Source organism: Kryptolebias marmoratus, linkage group LG10 (assembly GCF_001649575.2).
Source record: "Kryptolebias marmoratus isolate JLee-2015 linkage group LG10, ASM164957v2, whole genome shotgun sequence".
Taxonomy (NCBI): Eukaryota; Metazoa; Chordata; class Actinopteri; order Cyprinodontiformes; family Rivulidae; genus Kryptolebias; species Kryptolebias marmoratus.
In genome coordinates this window covers 14,020,605-14,042,286 of record NC_051439.1, presented here as the reverse complement: position 1 = coordinate 14,042,286, position 21,682 = coordinate 14,020,605, and the positions used below count along the sequence as shown (strand labels likewise).

General features: G+C 40.4%; 1 protein-coding gene across 3 annotated transcripts in view; it reads right to left on the bottom strand.

Annotated features, from left to right (window-relative positions):
- Positions 1-4,550: 4,550 nt before the first annotated feature.
- Positions 4,551-21,682, bottom strand: part of LOC108236694 (G patch domain-containing protein 2-like) — a 35,004-nt gene continuing 17,872 nt past the window's right edge. For all 3 annotated transcript variants that reach the window (XM_037977855.1, XM_037977856.1, XM_017417552.3), the window contains 8 exons: positions 20,807-20,868; positions 20,086-20,244; positions 18,984-19,063; positions 18,823-18,887; positions 18,699-18,738; positions 18,539-18,612; positions 14,112-14,197; positions 4,551-7,877 (listed from right to left, as the gene is read on the bottom strand). In XM_037977855.1, coding sequence (XP_037833783.1) covers positions 7,726-7,877; positions 14,112-14,197; positions 18,539-18,612; positions 18,699-18,738; positions 18,823-18,887; positions 18,984-19,063; positions 20,086-20,244; positions 20,807-20,868 — 718 coding nt within the window. In that variant the 3' untranslated portion in view covers positions 4,551-7,725. The remainder of the gene's footprint in view (positions 7,878-14,111; positions 14,198-18,538; positions 18,613-18,698; positions 18,739-18,822; positions 18,888-18,983; positions 19,064-20,085; positions 20,245-20,806; positions 20,869-21,682) is intronic.

Here is a 21,682-nt window from a genome sequence, read left to right as displayed (position 1 = left end):
CATTTAAAACTTGGGAATATGTCTTAGAAAAATAGCTTATTTCTAGAGACTATTTCTGAGAATAAACTGCCTTTATTTCATATTAACGTATCAGTAACACACCTCTGCCAAGATTAATTTCACCACAGCAGCTGGTCCCAGTTTCTGACTGACAGCGCATCAAATCAGGACTCATATATATATATATAATTATATATATAGATGGCAGACGAACAGCAGTCAGGCTGAAAACTCAGTGTTCTGCTGGTTAAACTTGTCTTTTTTAGGAGGAAGTCAGCACCTCCACCCGAGCGTTGGGCTGTGCTCAAGCCTCCATGGCCTCCACTAACAGCAACACGAGTGATTACTCCTGCGCAGCCAGCCAAAACACAAAAATCAATAAACAATCTCAATGTTTCTGAGGGCTTTTCGTCTGACTTAATAAATGTCTCAATCCACTTTTATGACTTCATTTTGCTTTAACGTCTTCTTCATGTGCATCTTTTGCCGATCAATTAGAGAATGGAGTGCCCCCTCTGTGACGACACCTGCCCCCATCCGCTGGTGCAAACACACACACACACACACATCCAAAGCTCAGGCGCAAGGTAATCAAAACTGCATTTCAAGACATATATAGGAGATATGAGATACGTTTAAAACCTTTAAATTATGAAGTTAACGCTACTCACTTAATATATAGGCTTAAGTTTTATTTTATGTTCAGGTGTGTAATAATCTTATCTTGAGCTAAGAGTTTTTGATTCAAGAACAGATGCAGGACTATAGTGATGCAGTACATACTTTAAATTTTTTTTTATTATTATTTCATACTTATTTATCCCAATTTTATTTGACCTAAATTATTCCTCATACAGAAAAGGTCATAAACAAATAATAATTTTAAAAAATGGTAAAAACATTGTGTTAGAGATTCCAGTCTGTAATATTTTAGGCAAAGTATTGGCAGAAATGTAAATTTAGTATCACAACTATATATTCCTTTTTTAGCTTTTTGGAGGAGAAAGGATCGGTGTGCTTTTTTGTCTTTGACAAGCTGTCACCTCAGTGGTGCGTAAATGTTGTCCTTTTTCTTCTCACGAGGCATTTTTACTTTGACAAACACCCTTAAAGCATGATGCTGCCACCACCGTGCTTGATTGTGGATACTACATGAATGTTTCTTCTTTTACCAACAAAATCCAAGTCTGTGTGTCTCACCTTTTGTGTCATCTAATCCTAAAATGATTAAAAGCTTTCTTTTTTGTAATGGTGACCTTTTGTATAGTTGTAGGAAGGCATTAAAATTACAAAAGCTTTTATATATATATATAAAGGACACATATGCAAACATTGCTCTTCTGAGCACATTTGATTTGGTGCCATGAGAAGTAGTATTAATAATTGTGAGTTTATATTTAGCATCTTAAAATCCACATTTTTAAAATGTTCAGTCAATAGAAACACATTGGTTAAATGTCACTTGAGTAGAAATGAAATGTGGCTTTGGTTTGAACAACTTTTAGAGATTCTAGCTGCAGTACTCAGAAGAACTGTTTTCAGACTGTCAGAAAGATGATGACCACGATGTCTTTCTCTCTGGCAGCTCCTGCTGTCACAGGGTCTGATGCTGCTGCTGCAGGGATGACAGGTGAGTGTTGCCAGAGCCCCCGGCATGTGACTGGAGGCTCCTGGAGAATTTCACGCACACCCGTTCCTTGTCTCCCATTGATTCTGCCACTTCCCATTATTGTCAATCAAAGCGGCATCGTCTCCTCGGGAGTAGCTGTGTGGCAGGCGATTGTCAGGGCAGTCGGGTGCGGAGAGAAGCATGCAGCGTGCCTGCCAGCCACTACACCAGCATGGGGGGTGGGGGGGGGGGTATGCCACCAGGGACCCCTCTCAAGAAGCTGCCTGGGCAGGATGCCCCAAGTTAAACTGAGACCTTTTGCTTTACAACACAAAAGTGCACATGGCTGAGAAGCAGAGAGACTGATGAAACCTCTCAGCAAAAGGAGCAGCTGAAGCTGAAAACATAGTTTCACAGAGCTGTCAGCGGGAAAGCAATGCTGCTCCCTGAGATGTGAATGCCTTGTTAGAAAAATGACAAAATAACAATGACAGGACTAATGGAACAGCAGTGAAGCATTGTTCTGGAGGTTAAGGAGGGTCTTGAAGCTTACGGTGTCCCCTGTTGGCTCCTGACCCTTTTTGGGCCACAGTTTTTGGTGCTGTGCAGGCGTTCTGGTAAAGTGAGGCTACCGTGCAGCAGCTATAAGCCCTGGAGATTGATGGGAGTGGCGTCCTCCCTCCCTGCACTGTAAAAGATTATCCGCTCACCCGCTGGAAACAAAGCTGTGATGGAAATTCGTCTCGCATCATCAGCAACAAAATATCTACACAGCAAAGCGGGAGTCTCTCATTTTTCATGGGCTATATATTAAATAAAAAAAGGGCATTAAAGAAATGGGAAGGGAGGTGTTATGAGCGATAGCACTAGTTAGTATTTTTTTTTAAATGGGCCACTTGAATCAGGGAGATTATAAGGTTTTTATTGGCTGTCAGAAAACACAACTTTCCGCGTACTTCACCCGCTGGAGCTCATAATGCCCTGATTAGAATGCCAGCAGAAATGAAAAGAGATGGCGCTGGTGTGAGGAGTCGGGAAGGAAGCGGCAGGACAAGCGCAGATGCCCCGAAATCTGCTCTCCCTCAAATACAAGGGGGAATACAAGACGACCAACACATGCACCAATAAAGCACAGAGTGAATGAACAAGCACCACATGAGCTTCAGCCAGAATATACGCAGCCAGCTTCACAGTCAGATCTGGTGTCAGAGGCTATTTTGAAACAGATACATGAGCCACATCAGGCTGAGCGTTATCTCTCGCTAAGTGAATATTGCATTCAGCTGATATGTGATATTTGAATTTCCCATTAGAGGGGGAATATGTGTCAGAGTGAGGGAGCTCTGTGATGCCTGCTTGTTTGCAGAAGGCAGTGAATGGACACCTTGCTTTAAAGTTGCAGTGTGTCATGGTGATGATAAAGATGAAATGATAGAAGGGGAATCCTGAGGGGGGAAACTGATTGCTGTTCCTCACCGGGTCACCTACACAGTAGCCTTTGAGAGAGTTCAACGACGAACCATCATTTACTAGAATCTCAGCTAACTCAACCTGATCATTGTAATCTTCTTCAGTGGAGGTGAAGTGTTTCTAAAAGGTACAACGCAAATAAGAAAGCAGATCGAAATGTGTCATTACATCGACTTGAAACACTCCATGTCTGTCAGTTTGTTCGAACCGAGCTTTCAATTTCCCATAGTGGAGAGAAAGTAAAAGAGGCCAACATCAAACTCCCAAACATGACAGAGCTGGCTTTTTCTGTCGAGAGGAAGCCATTGATTTTTCCTCCATTTCACCATCAATCTGGTGGAGACGAGGTGGCTGTGGGTGCTCAGACAGCTGATGATGTGATTTGTAACCGTGGACCACCAGTGAGCAGAGAGAATTGCTCCGACTCTCAACACGTGGCAAAGTGACTGCTGCAGTCCTCAGCATTCAGCTGGAAGATTAACAGCGGGGGATCGGCTGATAATCTCTGGCGGCCGAGTGAGTATTTTCTCTGTCAGCCGCACTGCAGCCAAACCAACATCTGTATTCGGCAGGACTAATGTCACATTGTGGCAGGATTGTGTCACTCAACTGTGAAAAGTACTTCAGAGCAGCAACTAAACGTTATTCTCATCATCAATTTAAAAATATCTAGGGCTTTTCTGAATTTATCTTTTTGGCTTTAAATGTGCTCATTGCAAAGTACAAAATCAAACATAAAAAAGGTTAAACTATATCAAATGGAGCAGTTTGAAGGAGTTTACTCCTGATATATCGATATGCCATTCTGAAATATAGTTCGATGTAAACAAAGCACTCAGCTGAATCTGACAGAAGCTAATTTGCATACTTTACTCAACAAACCATAAATAAATCCATAAAAATTATCAGACTTCTTTGTCCAAAATGGCTCTTCTGTAGATGTGTCTGTTGTTGACCTATTTTCAGTCACTTCGGCTGTTTCTGTCAGTAAACAAAGACGTGGTAGCTCGCAGCCATTTACAAATTTTGCTTAGAAATTTTTAATTTAAGGGCAGATTATTCATCAAAAAAAAAATTAAAAGTTGTGAGAGATTTGTTTCATACTTTATGGATTTTTGTTTGGAGCTTTGGCTACAAATTCCCAGAATCAACTTTCTTTCCTGCAACCATCGTGTTGCTTTTAATCTGATGCAACTATTAAAATTCCTGTTGTAGTCTGGGATTACTGCTCTTTTTATGATTATATAAAGACAGTTTACAACAGTTTTACATGAACAAGTACATGTTCTAACTCAGAAATCCATGGTTGGCTTATCAAGCATCAAAATCCCTGTTAGTGTTAGATTTTAATTATTCATGACATTATCACATAATGATTGAGTTTTATTGATTAGTTTCTTTTTCTCGTGCCTAAAAGGCTAATAAAACGTGTCAAAGCCTTATTTTCACATAAATATTCTACACAATTATATTCACTAAAACTCATTTATTGCACATAAATTCATACAGATAACACATTATTTTTTAAATACTCATGACAATAAATAAAAATTAAAAAAACGATTAAAGACGTGAATGAAAGACATGTTTTTAAACTCCACAAATGATTCGAGACTACCTGGTATCTTTCTTTTGCTTTACAACCTTAAAAAAATGATCAAACATTATAGCATCCACCAGTTCCTAAAACTTTTTTCATATAGGTGTTTATTCTGGAAAAGACATCTAATGCATAAACTGCACGTTTCGATTGAATTTGACTATTGTAACATCTCTCTCACATCTAGTGACATGGTACAGGCTTTCTAAGGGATTAGTAATCCTCTTTAGATCATTTGCAAAGCAATTAGGCATGCCTCCGCTGCTATTAAGCATAAAGATAACAGCTTTAAGAGATAAGATGCTATTTGTACAAGGTTTCAAATGTGGATAGCTGCCTCGGAGCCCTGATATCACCAAGATTTATTTAAATCCTTGTAGATGAAATTAGAAAATATGATAGTGAAAAAAATTAGACATATCTTGGGCACTATCTAACATGTAATTTCATTCATGAATTAAACGCCGTCAGATTGAAATCTGCAATTAACAGACTTTAAAACTATCACATCAAATACAAAACATTTTATACATTGCAACTACTTTAATTTTAAATTATGGCATTTCAATGAACGAGGCAAATGTTTAAACTCTTTTAGCTGACAAGTATTGTGTAATGTTGCAAAAGATATTCTTTCTAAAACAGCAAACATGAAACCACAACAGGTTCTTGTTAAAAGGGCATCAACGTCAATTGCGTTTCCTTCTTAAGTCCAAAGTGAGCTGAACTTCGGTGACTTACAACATGCAGTTGTCTGCAGGAACCAGAGTGGCCCCGATCCCCTTGCATTTCTACCTTTGGTACACATTACACAGCAGGAACAAATGCCACTGACAAGAAAGGAGCCACAAAAGCAAATTCCCCACTGACCTGTGACCCCAGGGCTCGTGGGGGGAGAGACTGCTCTGCATGCATACAGACGAGGTTCAAACAGAGTTTATGACTGCATTATCGCCGCTCTTCCTCATCCCCTCTCCACCCATCACTGGACACTAGAAACCAGCAGGCTCGACCAGACACACCAGGCATCGCTCATTCACTCACCTCCTAGGTGCCTTTGTCAGGTGATTGCTGGCGGAAAAAGGAAAACAGATCAATACATCTCCCATGGGCCTGACAGGTAATCTTTACCTGGGATGAAATATGAGTGGTACCAGCCTGCTGGATTCCTTAACTGTAACAGGACAATTGACTAGCTCTACGGATGCTATTCCCCCATTTCCAAGACATTGTAAATTCATTTAGTGGCATAAGGTCTGGCCGATGTGTCATTATGGTGACTGCTAATTATGAAATGGCAGGTGAGGTATTCTTCTCCTCCTACTGATGGAAACGCTTGATGCATCTTTTTCTCCTGTCACTTCACTGGCACCAAAACACAGGCTGTCAGATAAGGCAGCAGCACAAAGCTCTTCTAAAACAATTACAGTCAATACTTGTCAACAAGTTCAAAGGCATGTATCTCTAAAACGCCATTAATGGCAGCTTTTTTTTTTTTGTTTAATAATGAACCCCAACCTGTGCAATTCCTATTAATCAGGTTTATACTCCTGATGTGAAGCGAGCCTCGAGTCGAGCTGCAGGAGGAGAGGCGGCGGTAGCTGAGGGGGGTTGGGGCGCTCTCTGTCTGAACACTTTGACTGATTTCTGTGGCAGCGTGTCTTGTGTGGGGCATCCATTTAGACTAGTGTGCACACACAGCATTTATAAATGTCACCCCTCTAAAACATGATCACATAAATCCTTCTCACAAGGATTATTGCGGACGTATAACTCATATTAATTGGCAAATCTCATTTTATTAAATGCGATTCTTCTCTTAAAAAGGGCTTTAAAAGGGCTGAAAAGACATGTGTTGTGTAGCTGGTGATATCTTGTTATATAAAGTCCATATTTGTTACTTTTGATTTAAAGGTTTTGGATATTTATTAGAGAAAAAAACTTTGTTTCCAAGTAAAACACCTTCCAGACTCCTTTCAACAGAATTAGATAGTTTGCAGGTGTAGGGGTTTTACAGACTACAAAAGTTTTTACTAATATGGTGCATATGCATCTTTCTAGAAACCCCTACTTGTTTACTAGCTTGGCTCAAACTGTTGTGTTTGATCTCACTGTAGGTTGCATTGATCCTTTACTGTCTCTGCTGGTGAAAGTGCTGGGAAACGGTACACCCCAAGGCTTTGTGAAAGTCCTGTGTATGACTCTCCTCTCCCCCGTTTCCTACAGCTTCTCTAAACTTCTCTTTGCTAGCGTCCGTCCATTTAAAGTAACCCAGCCAGCGTTGCTGAAAAACAGCCTTTTCAAACAGACCTGCAGCGGGCCTTGAACTTTAAATACGTTTGGGGGAACTTTGAATATAGAAGGTAACCTGATGAGAACAGAGGCGGCCCTCCGAGGACCGTGACTACGCTCCCTCTGTGTTGTGCTAATGAGCACCTTTGTAGCAACTGTAGCTTTTCAAATCCATGCTAATAGGAGGCCTGTACTTTGTGTGGCTCGCCACCGGTGGTCGCCTCTCTTAACCCAGCGACAGCATGGGGTAGCCAAACATTGTGATGTTCTTACAGCTGTTGTTGGCGGCCCTAAGGTAGGGCAGACGCCCACCCCCCGGCCACCAAGCCTCAGCTGACCATGCTTCCAAGGTTCCTGCTGACAAGTGCTGCAGTACTAGAGTGGACATAATTATTGGACTGTGCAGTCGCAGGTGGCCTGGAGACTCTGTGTGGAAGCAGGAGGAGCACTAAAGTCTAGAGTCAAACGAGGAGCCACTTGAAGCTGCCTTCTTCTTTGAGGAGATGGCGGAGGGCCTAACAAGGCTTGATTGCATTAACATTTGTCATGCTTAATATACCTGGAAGGACTGGATCTAGCAGGAGCATGCTGATTTGAAGACTAATGATGTGCGTTGTATTTTTTTTTTTTCTTTGTTGTAAAGTTTTCCCAGTAATAACAGTTTGAGCTTTTGTTTCTTTCCTTTTTTTTCAGGCACAATAGCTTTCTTTTTTGCCACTTTCTGCTGGAATTAGGTGAGCCTGTCGATCTCCATTCAAGTGTCCTCGTGGAGTAAAGACAAACTCTCAGGCTGAGCAGAAGCAGAAAACTGAGGTGTAGTTGGTCCCACTGCTTCTAGGGCCGGTGTGTTACTGGCTCCTTCTTTTACCTCCTCCTTCTGATGATCTATGAGGAATGGGGTGCTCGCTGTAAGGAAAATGAGAGAACGTGTCAAATGAGAAGAAACCAAAATATGCTCACATAAATCTCCCTTTGCTTCAAGCCATTTAAATGAAAATACCTGCTTTAGATATACTGGAATAAAACTATGCTTCTAACAAGTTAAACATTAATGGGACTTTGGTTATGTGGTCCAAATCTAATTTCGAAACAGTTTTGAAAATATGACTATTAAAAGGCAAATAGTTTCAGCTTTTTCAGCTAACTTCCCCGTCTCTGTCCCTTCATTTATCACCAACTGCTTCCTTTTTAAAAAGAAAGTAGTCTTTTGATTGTACTCGCCTTTCAAAACTTATTTGTTTCTGCACATGAAAAAGCACCAAAGCCCATTTTCACAGACAACCAAAACAAAAAACAAAAAAAAAAACCCTGAAACAATTGCACTCCCTAACATGCTTTCTTGCTTTCCTTACTTCAGTTTTGATAAATAATTCTCTCCAGATCGCCCCTAAAAAAAAAACAAAAGTTAGTAGCGGTCACACCAGACACTTCCAGGCTGTACCATAGCAAAGGACAAGGGAACTAGAAGTGACATTGTGGCTCTGGGCTGTCTCAAAGGATTAGGCATTACAGCATTCACCGGCATGTGCTTGAGCTCGTTCCTCATATATCTGCTTGTGCCTCTTTCCAGATGACTTCTTCCCCAAACTGATCCGGCGGGCAAGATAATTGATTAATATTTCTTGAGGGAATGATGACTAACTGTTGCTGAGGTCCAACCCAAACACTCGGGTTAAACATAGTCAAAGGACTTGATCAAAATTCAGGAGTTTTCATATTTGACAGATACAAAGAAACAGCAAAGAACATTAGTTTGAGTGCCTTTAACATGCACAAGGTGCACCACATACCAACTCGAGTCCAACATCAAGGTCAAAATCAGGACAAGAAAAAAAAAAGCGATTATTATTTTTGGAGCAAATGACCAACTGTTACTGAAGTCTCTGCATATATTTGCATAAAGATTAAACAAATAAATATATAAATAGGATAACTTTTAAATAACATTAAAAAAGGAGTTGTGAAACAAAGTAAAATGTCCTTTGGGGTCGATATATAACCAACATATGCAAAAGCTTCTGCCTGTTCAAGCGTCATCCTAATAATTTGGTTAAACATATAAACCAGCTAGTTGTAATAATGTTCCTAAAACACACAAATATGTGAAATCTTTACATTTTAACACATGTTGTTCAAGAGAACTTCTTGGCTCAGATTAGAGTTTAGTTTTTGTGTAAAACTCAGCCTTGCAGATCCATTAGAAAGTTGCTGTTTCTGGGCTGGGTTCAACTCTGTTCTTTCTTTCTGTACTTCCTTCAAGTAACATTATCAGGAAATGCAAGTTATTTCAAATACTATGCTAACAACAGGCAGCTCTATTTATCAAAAAAGTCTTATACAGGCCATTTCTTGGAGCTTCAGGGATATAAAAGCTAGGGTGACCTCTAACTTTTTACCCTTGAATTCAGGTAAAACTGAGGTCATTGCTTTTTGGTCCTAAAAAATTCAACTATCCAAGCATATATTTATTTTTAATAGCATTACCTTCACATGTAGTGCTACTGTTTGGAACCTTGGTGTAAATTTTAGATCTTTTAACTAAAACTACCCTCTAGGACTGCTTTTTTCATCTGTGCAATATCTTTAAAATAAGGAGCATGTTGTCCCAAAGCGACAACAAAAGACCAATGCATGCATTTCTCACACACTTGACTATCACAATGCTATTAAAAAAATAATAGATAAAAATCTCATTTCGAAACTTGCTTCTAAACCCATATTTCCTCTTAAAATTAAAGAAAATTATTTCACTTTTTACACCGATTTTATGTAGACTTCAGACAAGTATTTTCTCATGCAACAACAGTTACGGAAACAGCACTATATGTATAAAACGATACACAATTTTCATGTGTATGTTTATGTGCTTATAAGATAAATTTATAAAGTATGAAAGCAAGTAATTTGCTGCTGTATTAAGACAATACGGACACTCGCAATCAAGCAGTTTTACATCAAGGTCAGTAAAGAAATTAGAATGCAAAGGTTCTCTGTCAGAAGGAGAATTACAGTACATGCATTTATTGCGGCTGATAATGGGAAGTTGAATAGAACCACCTTACCATCTTAATAAGCTCTTATGAGATGCTCTCTAAAAACAATCATTACAGGCCTTCCTGGAGCACTCCCGTTCCCCCTGTTTATTAATCAGCTAATTACACATTGACAGTAATGGGCCTGCTGATTCCCACACTTAAATGAACAGGGCTGAATGGCTCTTTAATGATTAGCCTTTGTGTTTCTCTCTGTCCTGCTCACTCTCCTTCTTTTTCATGCACACACACACACACACACACACACACACACACACAACTCTTTTCACAACTGCAAAAATAGGACATTTAAATCAGACCTCCTGGCAAGAGGGTTTGCACACAAACGAGTCAAGAAGCACCTGACAGAAGGCGCTGCTAAAATCAAATATGTTTCCTCAAAGATGAAAACAATCCAAAAACACAGTGGATACAAACGCAGCAGTAAACAGCGCCTGTACATCAAACCGGTAATGGTTTCGGTGTTAAGCTCACCCTCGAGCAACAGCTAAAACAGCTAAAATATCCCCGCCATGAAAGTTTGGTGGAGCAGCGCAGACAGGTGCAGGTGGAGACCGAGCAGACGGGGGTGGGGGGCTGAAGGACAAGAGCAGGTTGTGGAGTGGAGCCAGAGAGGGCAAAATAGTGCGGTGGGCTGCATTTCTGTCAGCACAAGTGATGGCTGAGTGGTAGCGTTATTTGTCTTGTGCTGCCACGCGGCCCTCGCACCAGCCTGGGCATTAATGAGCGGGGGGCCGGACCGCCGGGCAGGAACACGGCGGGCCTCCAGCGCAGGTGATCTGTCACGCAGCCGTCTTGGTCAGGCAAGGAGACGCGTGAAGACAGAGGGGAGAGCGCAGGCAGTCTAACCCCTACTTTTGGGCCATGTGGGCACCCATATTAGACCAACATGTGATGACGGCCTACAGCATGATGGGTTCAAATAATTAATTATAAGAGTAATTATTCCTGAAATTTAGAACTGAACAAGGTCAGTTTTATTTTACCAACAACAGTTTATAGAAATTAAGATGAAGGGCAGAGTAAATTTACAATAATTGTCTGTGAGAGCAGGAAAGGACATTAAAACACAATAAGTGATTCATCTCTGACTCAGAAAAACTAACTAAAACTGTGCCCACTGTTACACATGTCTCTGACATGAAATTCAGTAATAAACCAAAGTAGAACTACTGAGTGAAAATGTAAACAAAGCTACCCTAAATATTAACATTTTAATAGTTGATAATATAAAGCATGAAGGAGCTACTTTTGATCAAACCTAATAAGAACTTGTTGGACTGAGTTGAATTTCTTGATTGGATGGTGGAGGAGGAAAGAAGAAAGTGGACAATTTAAAGCCAAGAAATGGAGTGGTCATCTAATCCAAACAGATACCTGGCCTGATAAGTTGTGTGTGTATGTGAGTGTGTTTTTCACAACCAGTTTTAGCACTGCTGTGGAGGTGCTAAAAGGGTAAAGAAAGAAGACAAAGCAACAGCTGGGTACCGCCTCAGTAATTCCCCGTAGAGCCCTGGAGGATACCTTCGGCCGCAGACCATTTTCACTCCTGATTACAGAGTTTCAGATCAACCACTAACATATACAACAATCCACTTCCTCTGGATAATCCGAAGACTCAGCTGTCGTGTTCACTGAGAGTAATACGCTGCTCTTTCTGCTGAATGCAGACAACAATCTTTCCATGCAAAACAAGACGTCTACCAGGAAACGGCTTCACTCAGTAAATCACAGAATCTGATTTTGCCTCTGTGCACATTTATGTCAGACCAAAATTCTTACACAGAGAGTGTAAAAGCTTGTCAGAGTGGATGTGCATCTCCTGGAGGTCCTGTGATTACTGAGCGGAGACATGGTGCAGCAGGCTGCCAAAGTAAAGATTTATACAGAGCAGTTGCAGCTGCAGAAACTGACATTGGACGACACGGGGTGCATGATAAATCATGGTGGACAGGGGGCACTAGACTCGAGAAGCGGGGAAACAGTCTGAACAGGGTCGATGAGGATGTGCCCGTCAGAGACTCACCTTCTATATCATTCGTATCTTATTGTGTGTGTGGGATACACAATACATTTCAAACTGATCATCAGTTTACAGTCTCTGCACAGATTTCATTAAATATTTATGTAGAAATAAATTGTAAAAGATATATATATAGTTTTAATGTACCTAATATGTAAAAAGAAGCATTTCCCTCTCTCAGACTTCTTATAGACTGAGTCTGTTGACTGTCAACAAATTGAGGGATGCCTCTGGTTACATATGTTGAATATGAGCGGTCCTTAGGGGCCAGGGGTGAACCCTTTTTTACTTTTATGGGACGAGGTTCAGCTCTGGGAAGGTGAAGGACAGAGTTGCCAGCTATTCCATCACTCAGTGCAATAAATGGATCCAATCTGTATCCAAGTAAAGCATTGGCTGTTTTTAAATTCCACCTCTTTTATCCAAATGAATGATGGACCCGAGTACAGAGCTCTGTGCAGCAATATTAATATACATCAGAGGCCTGCACCCCTCACTAAATCAGGGAACCACCAGCATTTGTTATTTAAATGACAAACAGCAGCTGCAGGGGTGGCGAGTGGAGAGGGGACGCAGAAGCAAAAGGTGGACAAACCAATTCGAGTTTCAATCCGGGGAAGACACGAGGTTTCGAGCCATCAGTCTAATGAAAAAAGGCAGCTTCTCTGGTTTGAACACACACAACGCCAACTGCCTGGTGTCTTTCTGTGACGAGGCAAACCCCATGTAACACTTACTTTATTTCAAACAGAAAGCTTCCAAGCATCGCTTCCCCACACTAACCCTCCCTTTGTTTCCTCAAATATCTAACAATCGGTAGTTTCAGCAGGTTTGATATTTCCTGAAGTGCTTTAGGATGTTATCATGCTCTCATTTTCTTAATTACTAATCATAAATAGCAGATTTTTTTCAAGAATAGTAAGATGACATACAGGAAAAATTCAAGCTCATTTCTAGGACTACATTTTCATTTAAAAACTCTTCTGAAGTGACTTTAAATGAGAACAATAAAGAAATGTCTAAGCCAGATGGTCATGAACTCATTAATCCCATAAGTCATCCTCTCTTACCTTTGTACAAAAGTCTTTGTGAATTTAAAAAAGCAAAAACCATAATTAATTTATTTATTTTTATGTTTTTTTTTGGGTGGGGGAATGAGGTTCTCATAATATAACAGATAGGTACTTTAAAGGTAAATATAGATATGTTATGATTGTAGAGCCTGGAAATTGTGGTCTTTATAGATTGTTTTTTGGAGCTATTGCCTTTTCTAGACTGTGCTGAAAATGCAAGTCGAGAGTTTCTGCTGTAGGAAAGTAACAAAAATAATATTTTACAGCAGCCTGTAAAATGCTATTGTGCTGTCATAAATGTCTGTTTCATATTTGCCCTAACTGCTCTCCTGTGTTTTTTTTTTCTTTGAAAAACGTGTGTATAATACCACTCAAGTAGATTGTTTTATAAAACGTTTGTCTTTATTTTCCAGGAAAGTTTGACTTTGTGGCGGTGCTGTGCCTTGAGAATGACCAGACTGAGAAACATGTTTTGAGTGGATGTCTGCTCGTCTTAGAAATAGACAGAACGTGGAAAACAGAGCTGTTGAGCTGCTCAAATAGCCAGAACCTTTTGCTCAGAAGGTTTAGTTTTACTTGTATGACTGAATTATTTGAAACTGTGGCCACATTCATTTTGAACATCAACCAATGCAACATTATAAATAAGATGGAAAAGAAAGGAAATCTCAGTGTTTCCTTTTATAAACTTGACCTATAAATGCTTAAACCCCAACCTGAAAATGAACTGACATTTCATAAACAGGGGATTGAGATTTAAACTCAGCATCACAAAGAAACTTCCTGTTGGGTTCAGGGGAAATTAGATAATTCTTTGCCAAACAATGCAAAGCAGAGATCTTAGAAAAAGAAAAAAAAACATCATTTGTGTGGCTTAAAAAAAACAAAACTACAACATTTATACGCTATGATACCGTCCCTCAGCTTTGTCTCTTAAGATGTGTGGTATTCCAAATTGGTGGAGATGTGTGAAAGCGTAAAAGGGTGTTACCTGATGCTGTGATGGATACAGCTTCTGCTTCTCTCCTCCTCTTCGTGTCGGCTGAACAAAACAGTCCTGGAGAGAAATTACTCTGCCTGGATGGACAAAGGCAGACAAAGACACCACAAAAAGCATGAGATAATTTTACAAAGATCCAAAAAGGAAAAGCAGTACATTTATAAACATATTTAAACACAGTGGACTCCAGAAATGATGCAACTTATACATATTTTTCCCCCAAATAGAAAACCTTAAATATTGCTGAGCCTGAGTCATTGCAGTGTTTACATAAACAAATTACAGCTGCCGTTATCTCCTAGTAATTCTATGTCAGGAGCCCTGAATAAGAAAAAAACCTAATAACTGTAACTTATGGGTGAGGTCAAGGCCTGCTCCGTAACCTGGGGGTGGGAGGTGATGTGATCAGTGTATGTTTGTACAAGAAAAGAAGAGACAGAGACAGAAAGATGTTTGAATAACAGACCTAAACATGTGGCTAAAGTGTGTATGTCTTTTACCTAATCAGACTTTATTTGCGAAAAAAATAATCTTGTAAAATAACTTCTAAGCAGATAAAAAAAACACCTCCTGCAGAGGAAATCTACTTGTTAACCACTCGCCTCAGACAGCCGGTTACATAAGGCTCCCAGCTCTAACAGACACATGCTCCAGCGAGGCCCTGTCAGGACAGCCTTTTAACTGGCAGCGTGTTCCATGACCTCAACACCCATAAATCACATGACGGGCGTGCAGGCGCTGGGTGTTGAGAGCTGCTCAGGGCACGCTTTGAGCGAAGTCCCTATGTTGTATAATCAATAGATATAAAAATAAATGGCCTGACCGTTATTCTCTCCCTGCTACCTTTCTCTAATAAAATCCCAGTAATGCATATTTCATTTACTTTTATACTTATTGATTACCTGTACTCCAGTTAGTAAATCACGCGCCTATCGATCCCTCAATCGTACCTCTGTCGGACAGCACATAACCAGCCATTTGCGCCCCTGATAAAGAGCTCAGACATTGAACTCCCCACAGTAAATCTTTGCAAACTAACTTTTTAATTCCAAAATCGATCCACATTTAAACGTGGCATTATTTCACAGGGCACGCCTGCGGCATTAAAAGCAATGCTGTGATGCATTTGGTCTTAATGTATGGAGGTCCATCCCTCCGTCTCTTCGCTCGCCGCATCAAGGCCGAGACGCGCAGCGGCCCCCCTGCAGCCTGGAGGGAAAAGGGCCCTCTTCCTGCCGCAGGTCGCTGGGAGGCTGTGGAGCCATCAGGAGCCCACTGGGGCACTCAGCATAATGCAAATCAAACATGAGAATACTATCAGCTGGCTCATTAACCAAGGAAAAACACAACCATTCATCTCAGAGCAGAAACCAAAAAGCTTTTTATCAGCGTGCGACACGGCTCAGTATAAAACTGTAAGCAGTGGTAAAAAAAAAAGAAAGAAGAAGAAGAAAGCACAGAACTGTTGTTATTATTTAACATCTGTTACTTCATCAGCTTGACAGATGTTTCTGCTTAAATTTACAGAAACTGTGACAATAAAAACAGAAATTGACTTTGAGGTACTGAAAAAAACAACAGTGATGGTGGCCAACTAAATACTATCAAAGACACAAGGACACAGAGAGAAGAAAGCGTCCAAGATGGATTTTTCAGGTCATATGAGACACCTTTAAATGCAATGAAGTCCCTTTGGGTGCCGAGTAAAACAGCACTGACACAGGGTCAATTGTAATTTTGGCTCACGCATCCAAAAGCAAATATATCAATTAGAAATAATAAATCAAAAGAGGAGTGAGAGGCCACAGATACAAAATGACCATCTATTTTCATTAGGGTACATGGTGCTTCAGGTGGGAGCAGGATCTCAAGATTAATAGAGGTATTCAAATGAATCAGAAAGGATTAGGGTCTCCTGGGAACATAATCAATAACTCCAAATCAATAATCAATAGGCCACTCACACCAATATACTAACTGCTGACACTGTGATCTCACAATTAAAATGAAAACTAGGGAAGGGAGTGGTGTAAGACTATGATTTATCTCGTGGCGCAAGTGTTATTTAGAAACAAATAGGTCAAGAGATAAAAGCTGCTGCGGCGCGGCTCAGGTTGGAGCGGCTTCTGCATTTTAAGGCGGTCAACAGCCCCAGACAGGCATGAGCAGCATGCCTCAAACACAAAACATAACAGCTTTTAATAATTCGGCGTCATTTCAACAACACAAGAAAACGGGATTTGTTAGAAATCAATCGTGCTGGCAAGATTTCCAAAATAATATAAAATAAAATAAGAATAAATCTAAAATAATTGTAATTGAAAGCGTGTAATCTTAAAAGCAAGCACATCACCCGCTGCCAATCGTGCTGGAATTTTAGACTTAGATCATCTTCTGTTGGGAAATGATGGAGTTTTAGCCATTTTGGGCATCATTATGGGAGTACGTGTTGGGAATGACTCTCAGCTACTACCACACCAAATTTCAGCTCAATATCTGTAAATTTCACTGACTTACAGCCCTTTATGTTTAGCCTAAGGTCAATTAGATGTAGGGCCATCTTGAAGTGCCTTGACTCCAAAAGACTCATTGACACGGGTAAAAACACGTTTGCCTTTTTGCTTTGGCGGTGGGCGATAATGAGCTTTCATATTTCACAACGAACTGCGGTGCATTTCTGTTTGTGACGGTTCAGATGAACTCAGGTGACCCAAGCAGGTTCCATGAGTGCAGAACCGGGTCATAAACATCAGGCAGGCGTATCAGTGGAGCAGCTCGGGAAGATGGATTCAGCTCGTGCCGTCCAACTGAAAACACCAGAAACCCCTCTCATCGCCCTCCCCCCATCTCTCGCTCATTCATTTGGGAGTATGATTTATACTTTTTGAAGTGAAGGGTCTTGAATCCCACTTTAAAGGAATTAAGAGATCTCCCCTGAGTCTGTCATTCAAATGAGAGCATGGCAGGGATATGAGGGCTTTTTAATAGAAGAAATTAGTATTCACAATGCCTTAAACTGGAATCTGAAGGAACCTTTCAGGTGGAGAAGAAAGGGCCAGTTTAGAAAAGAAAGCCCTAAGAAGTCGGGGGGCTTTTCATAGCAGTCGTGTTTTTGCCCCTCATCAAGGAGAGCTGGAGCGCTCTGTGAAATCACCCAAGAGAGAGGGAGGGAACGGCGCGCCTGTGTGTGAAACAAAAAATTAAGAATGCATCATTAATAGGCAGCGAGGAAACAACACAATGAGGAGTCCCACAGTCTCGAAGCCTAGAGGGCCGCTCGGCTTCTCAACAGTTTCCCCCCATGCAGATCCAACTGTTCCAGGGATGACTGGAAGCAATGTGATGCTTTGACAAAACATCGTTTGGATTTTTCTAATGTTTCTCTGCAGTTCCAGAAATGTCAGAATTTAAATCAGCATAAAGTCAACACAGTATTTTTATATTTTCGGGGACGCTGACCTTGACAAACTAGTAAGTTGAGCTGAATTTGAATGTTACATCTGTCACTTACTTTTGTCACTTCAACTCGGACTTTAAAGCAGATTGACATAAACAGTTTTATTTGGTGGGAGCATTAGCACTATTTACACATCTTAATGCAGTAAAATCAAAACATGTATCTGGTCATGCATATCACAAGAAATCCTACATTATTTGGTGTAAATGGCAGTTATTGCATCTGTCAGATCAATCTTAATACTGTAAATTCAGCATTCACAGTATTTTTTCCTGATTTATATTTTTCTCTACATTTTTGTAATGAAAATATTTCTCCATACTTTATGTTACTTTAGCCATTTTATATCAAGACATTAAGCTACGTTTAACTTCCATTCTGCTACTTTTTCTAGCTTTTTGCTACTTTTAAATTTCAGCTCCTTGTTCGGCTACATTCAGCTAGCATTCTGTTACTTTCAGTTAGCCTTTTGCTACTTTTACCTTATAGCCTGTCTTCAGCTACTTTTAGTTTCTAGTTAGCCTTTAGATACTTAGACGCTTTTAGCCTTTAACTAGTTTTGCTACTTTCAGCTTATAGCTAAGTTGAGCTTTTAACAACTCAGCTTCAGATTCTTATCAGATTTTATTCAGCACTCAGCGTTCACACTGCATTTTTACAGAAAATACAATTTCTCTGGTGTTAAATATAATGCAAAACATTTGGAAGAAAATATGAATACATTGACAAATAAGGCAATACTATCAAGACGGAGTATAAAGTACAAATGGAGTATTACCTGAAGATGTCTCTAGTGTGCTGAAGTATTAGCAGAGCTATAAAATAAGTGGTTTTTGATATGTTTTACTTTAATGAGGAAGGAGAATTAATCCCAGTAAATATACGTATATACCCACAAAACATATATAACTTATTTTATTCTTACTGACAAGACTGATGTTTAAGAAACAATATTAACTACCTGTTTCTGAAGAACGAGGAGGGACACCTCTCTGAAATCGTATCAGTCGGACAAACTGGGCACAAAGGGCTCAACTGCAAATTTAAAGTATAAAAAACATTCAAACTTTAACACTTTATCATCAAAATAAAGTCTGAGAGGAACAAAAGATGAGATTCACCTGGTTTCTGTCTTGTTTTCCAACAGGAGGCAGCCAAAAGCTGAAAGGAGACGATCAAAGTATGAGGCCAACAAACTGATTTAACTTCTGCTTCATTTTGTTTCTAAATACGAGTGGATCTTACTTTCTCTGGCACTGGTCCTGAGAGAAGTGCCTCAGTCTTTCTACAAACACTGGCATGTTGGTGCTCTGTTCAACACAGCCACAGTTAGAAACAACACCTGGACTGAACAAACATCTTAAGTATCTTCAGCAGCGAAGAAGAGAAGTCAAGTTTTCTCCAACCTTCCTGGGAAGTCGTCTCCTGTCCCTCCTGAAGCAGCAGGCAGCTGAGCAAAGCAGTCGATCGGGACGAGTGTGATACCCTGCAACAGGCGCAAAATCATACACTTCATCTTCTTATGCTGCCAAATGAGTGGAAAATATTAACACTTTTTTTTGCAGCAGTCCACTGACTTGCAACGACAAGACAGACAAAAAAATATCTATTATATTCAAGTTTTCAAAACAAAAATGTCTGCAGGACAAGTCAAAACATTTTAACAAGCTGTGGGTTTTGTGGATGTTCTTTTGCTTTTATATTCTGCTCATTTCTTCTGTTTTTCAAAGTTTTGTGAGCAGAAGTTGACTTGTTAAAACGTGTCAGTATGAAAACAAAACACTTTGACTGTTTAAAGAAATGCAGTTTTCAAAAAGCATTTTATCTAAAGATGAAAAAACACAATCAGGTGTATAAATACTACAAAAACTGAAAATATATGATTTTTTTTTTTTAAAAACCAATGTTTAAAAACTCTAGAAACTTCTATTTTTGTACCTAAACACTAAAACTGTCAATCAGAAAGGTTTAGTGTCTGTGTAGTGGCATCTAGTGGTATAAATTGCTAATTGCAACAAACAACAAGAGTGCAAAAACAGCTGAATACATTTGTCCCCTCCCTACATCTGAGACGACATTATGCAACATGACAGAAGGCGAGGTAAACAATCTCTGGTGTCTTTGGATGTAAACAGCCCAGTTTATGTTGTTGAAAAGACAATTTTACACAACAAAAATACAGTTATGAATATGGTATTTCATTTTGACCAGCATATTGCTCAGGGTTTTACACTCTGAGCCTTTAAAACTAAAAGTGTTTGCATGTGACAAAAGTAAAATAAAATAAAACAAGGCAATTTGACTGGATTTCCAAGATCTTATCCACCATCTTCATCAATGTCAACAATTTGAAAAACAATTTATAGTTTAGGTTTCTCTTTTACATCAGTTTACCTTTTGCAAAAGCAAAGATTAGAGGTAGGAACATCTTTTAAGCCAGTAGCTCAAACAGACCCTCAGCTCTCTTGAAATCTAGTGTTTAAGGGGGGGATGAGAAGACCTCCACACCTCTGACAGAACAGCGTGCAGGTTGCAGGAAGTTGGGCCGAGTATGTCTCTCCTCAAGCGAAAGCGAGTTGTCAGAGTCCCAGGTGGGCAGGAGACCTGTCACTGCCTTCCCGACTCCACAGTCCCCTTCAAAGAACCAGTCGCTCTGCTCGTCATCACCTGGACACACGGAAAAGCGAACTGCCATAAGCTAAATAGTGGATGTTTGAACTCATTTTGTGAGTTAGAGGCTGCAAAACACTCATGCCATGCTACATAAGCTGTTTAATTAACATTGTTCTCAGTTTATTCTTTGCTGTTCTAAGGCTATTTCTTGCATGTGGGAGTCAAAAATGGCTGCAACTGAACTGTGCAGCGCCAGATAACATCAGTTTCATCCCCCAGAGGCAGTGAGCTCCTCTCAGACCTGTCACTCAGCAAAGTACACACAGGAACCATGCCTCTCACAGTCAAGGTGTAGTGACAACTGTTAAATCAGAGGCCGCCTGGCCCCACCACGGCTAATGAGATTAGCAAAGGCTTCGGCGCTCATTAACACGACATGACAACGTCTTATTAGAGTCGCCTGGGTGCCCAGCAACCAGCCCATTGTAGCAAAACCTCCCTCTGTAGGTCCAACATTCCCTCAGACTGGAGCCTGACAGCTCTTCATATTTCTGGGCAGCTGCAAATCCTCAAAATCCAGTCAACTTTTTACTGTGTAATACTTGTTTTCTGATACCTTGTCTCCCCTCATCGTTGGTGAACAGACCAGGGTCACTGCTGCAGGTGCTGCTGGTTTCCCTGCGAAGAAAAGAAAACCATTTTCTAATGACCGGTTTCTTTATTATCAATGACATATCAGGTTGAAGAACTCCGTTTCGATTTGCCATCTCGAACCTGATGTTGAGGTCAGACGACGTTACAGCATCTGAGAGGCGAACAATGTAAATCAAAACATTTACATGCCCCTGTTTAAAATGTAGCATTCAATAGTAAAAATAATGACTTGGAGCTGGAGGTCGACATAAATGGAAATGACACAAAAAGACAGAGTGGTGTGTTCTCCCTTGTTGCGATGGCAAACACAAAGGCATCAGGAGAGACTCTGATCGAAGCCACTGAGTGACATGAACAATCTAATTGAATATCCTCTGCTGTCAGCTCCAATCTAATCTGGCCTGCGTTGTGGAGGATGACAGCAGAGTGGAGCACGGTCCCATGTCTGCTCCTCCCTCTGGGTGTGCCCCTCACGCAGACGTGCCGCCGTTTTCCACACAACAACTGGCTGACATCTGCTGTGTGGGCTGCCACCGCTCACCGTCCCAACCGGTCCCCTCCACACCCTCAGGCAAAGCCCTGTTCCTCTCCCTGCACGTCCTCTGAAGACCCTCGCTGAAGGGTTCACTGCAATGCTCACACTTCAGCTATCTCCAGAAACTTCAAGTTCAAAAGACAGAAGAGTAAAAAGATGCTTAAAGTCAGGTTTTCAAAGTGTGGATTTTAATTACTCTTTATTTTCTCAATAACATTTTACTTATATTTGTGTGTGAAGTACATTAACTCACTGTAAGATTTTAGGGATTTTGATACACCAGTTTCATCCTAAAAAAACATC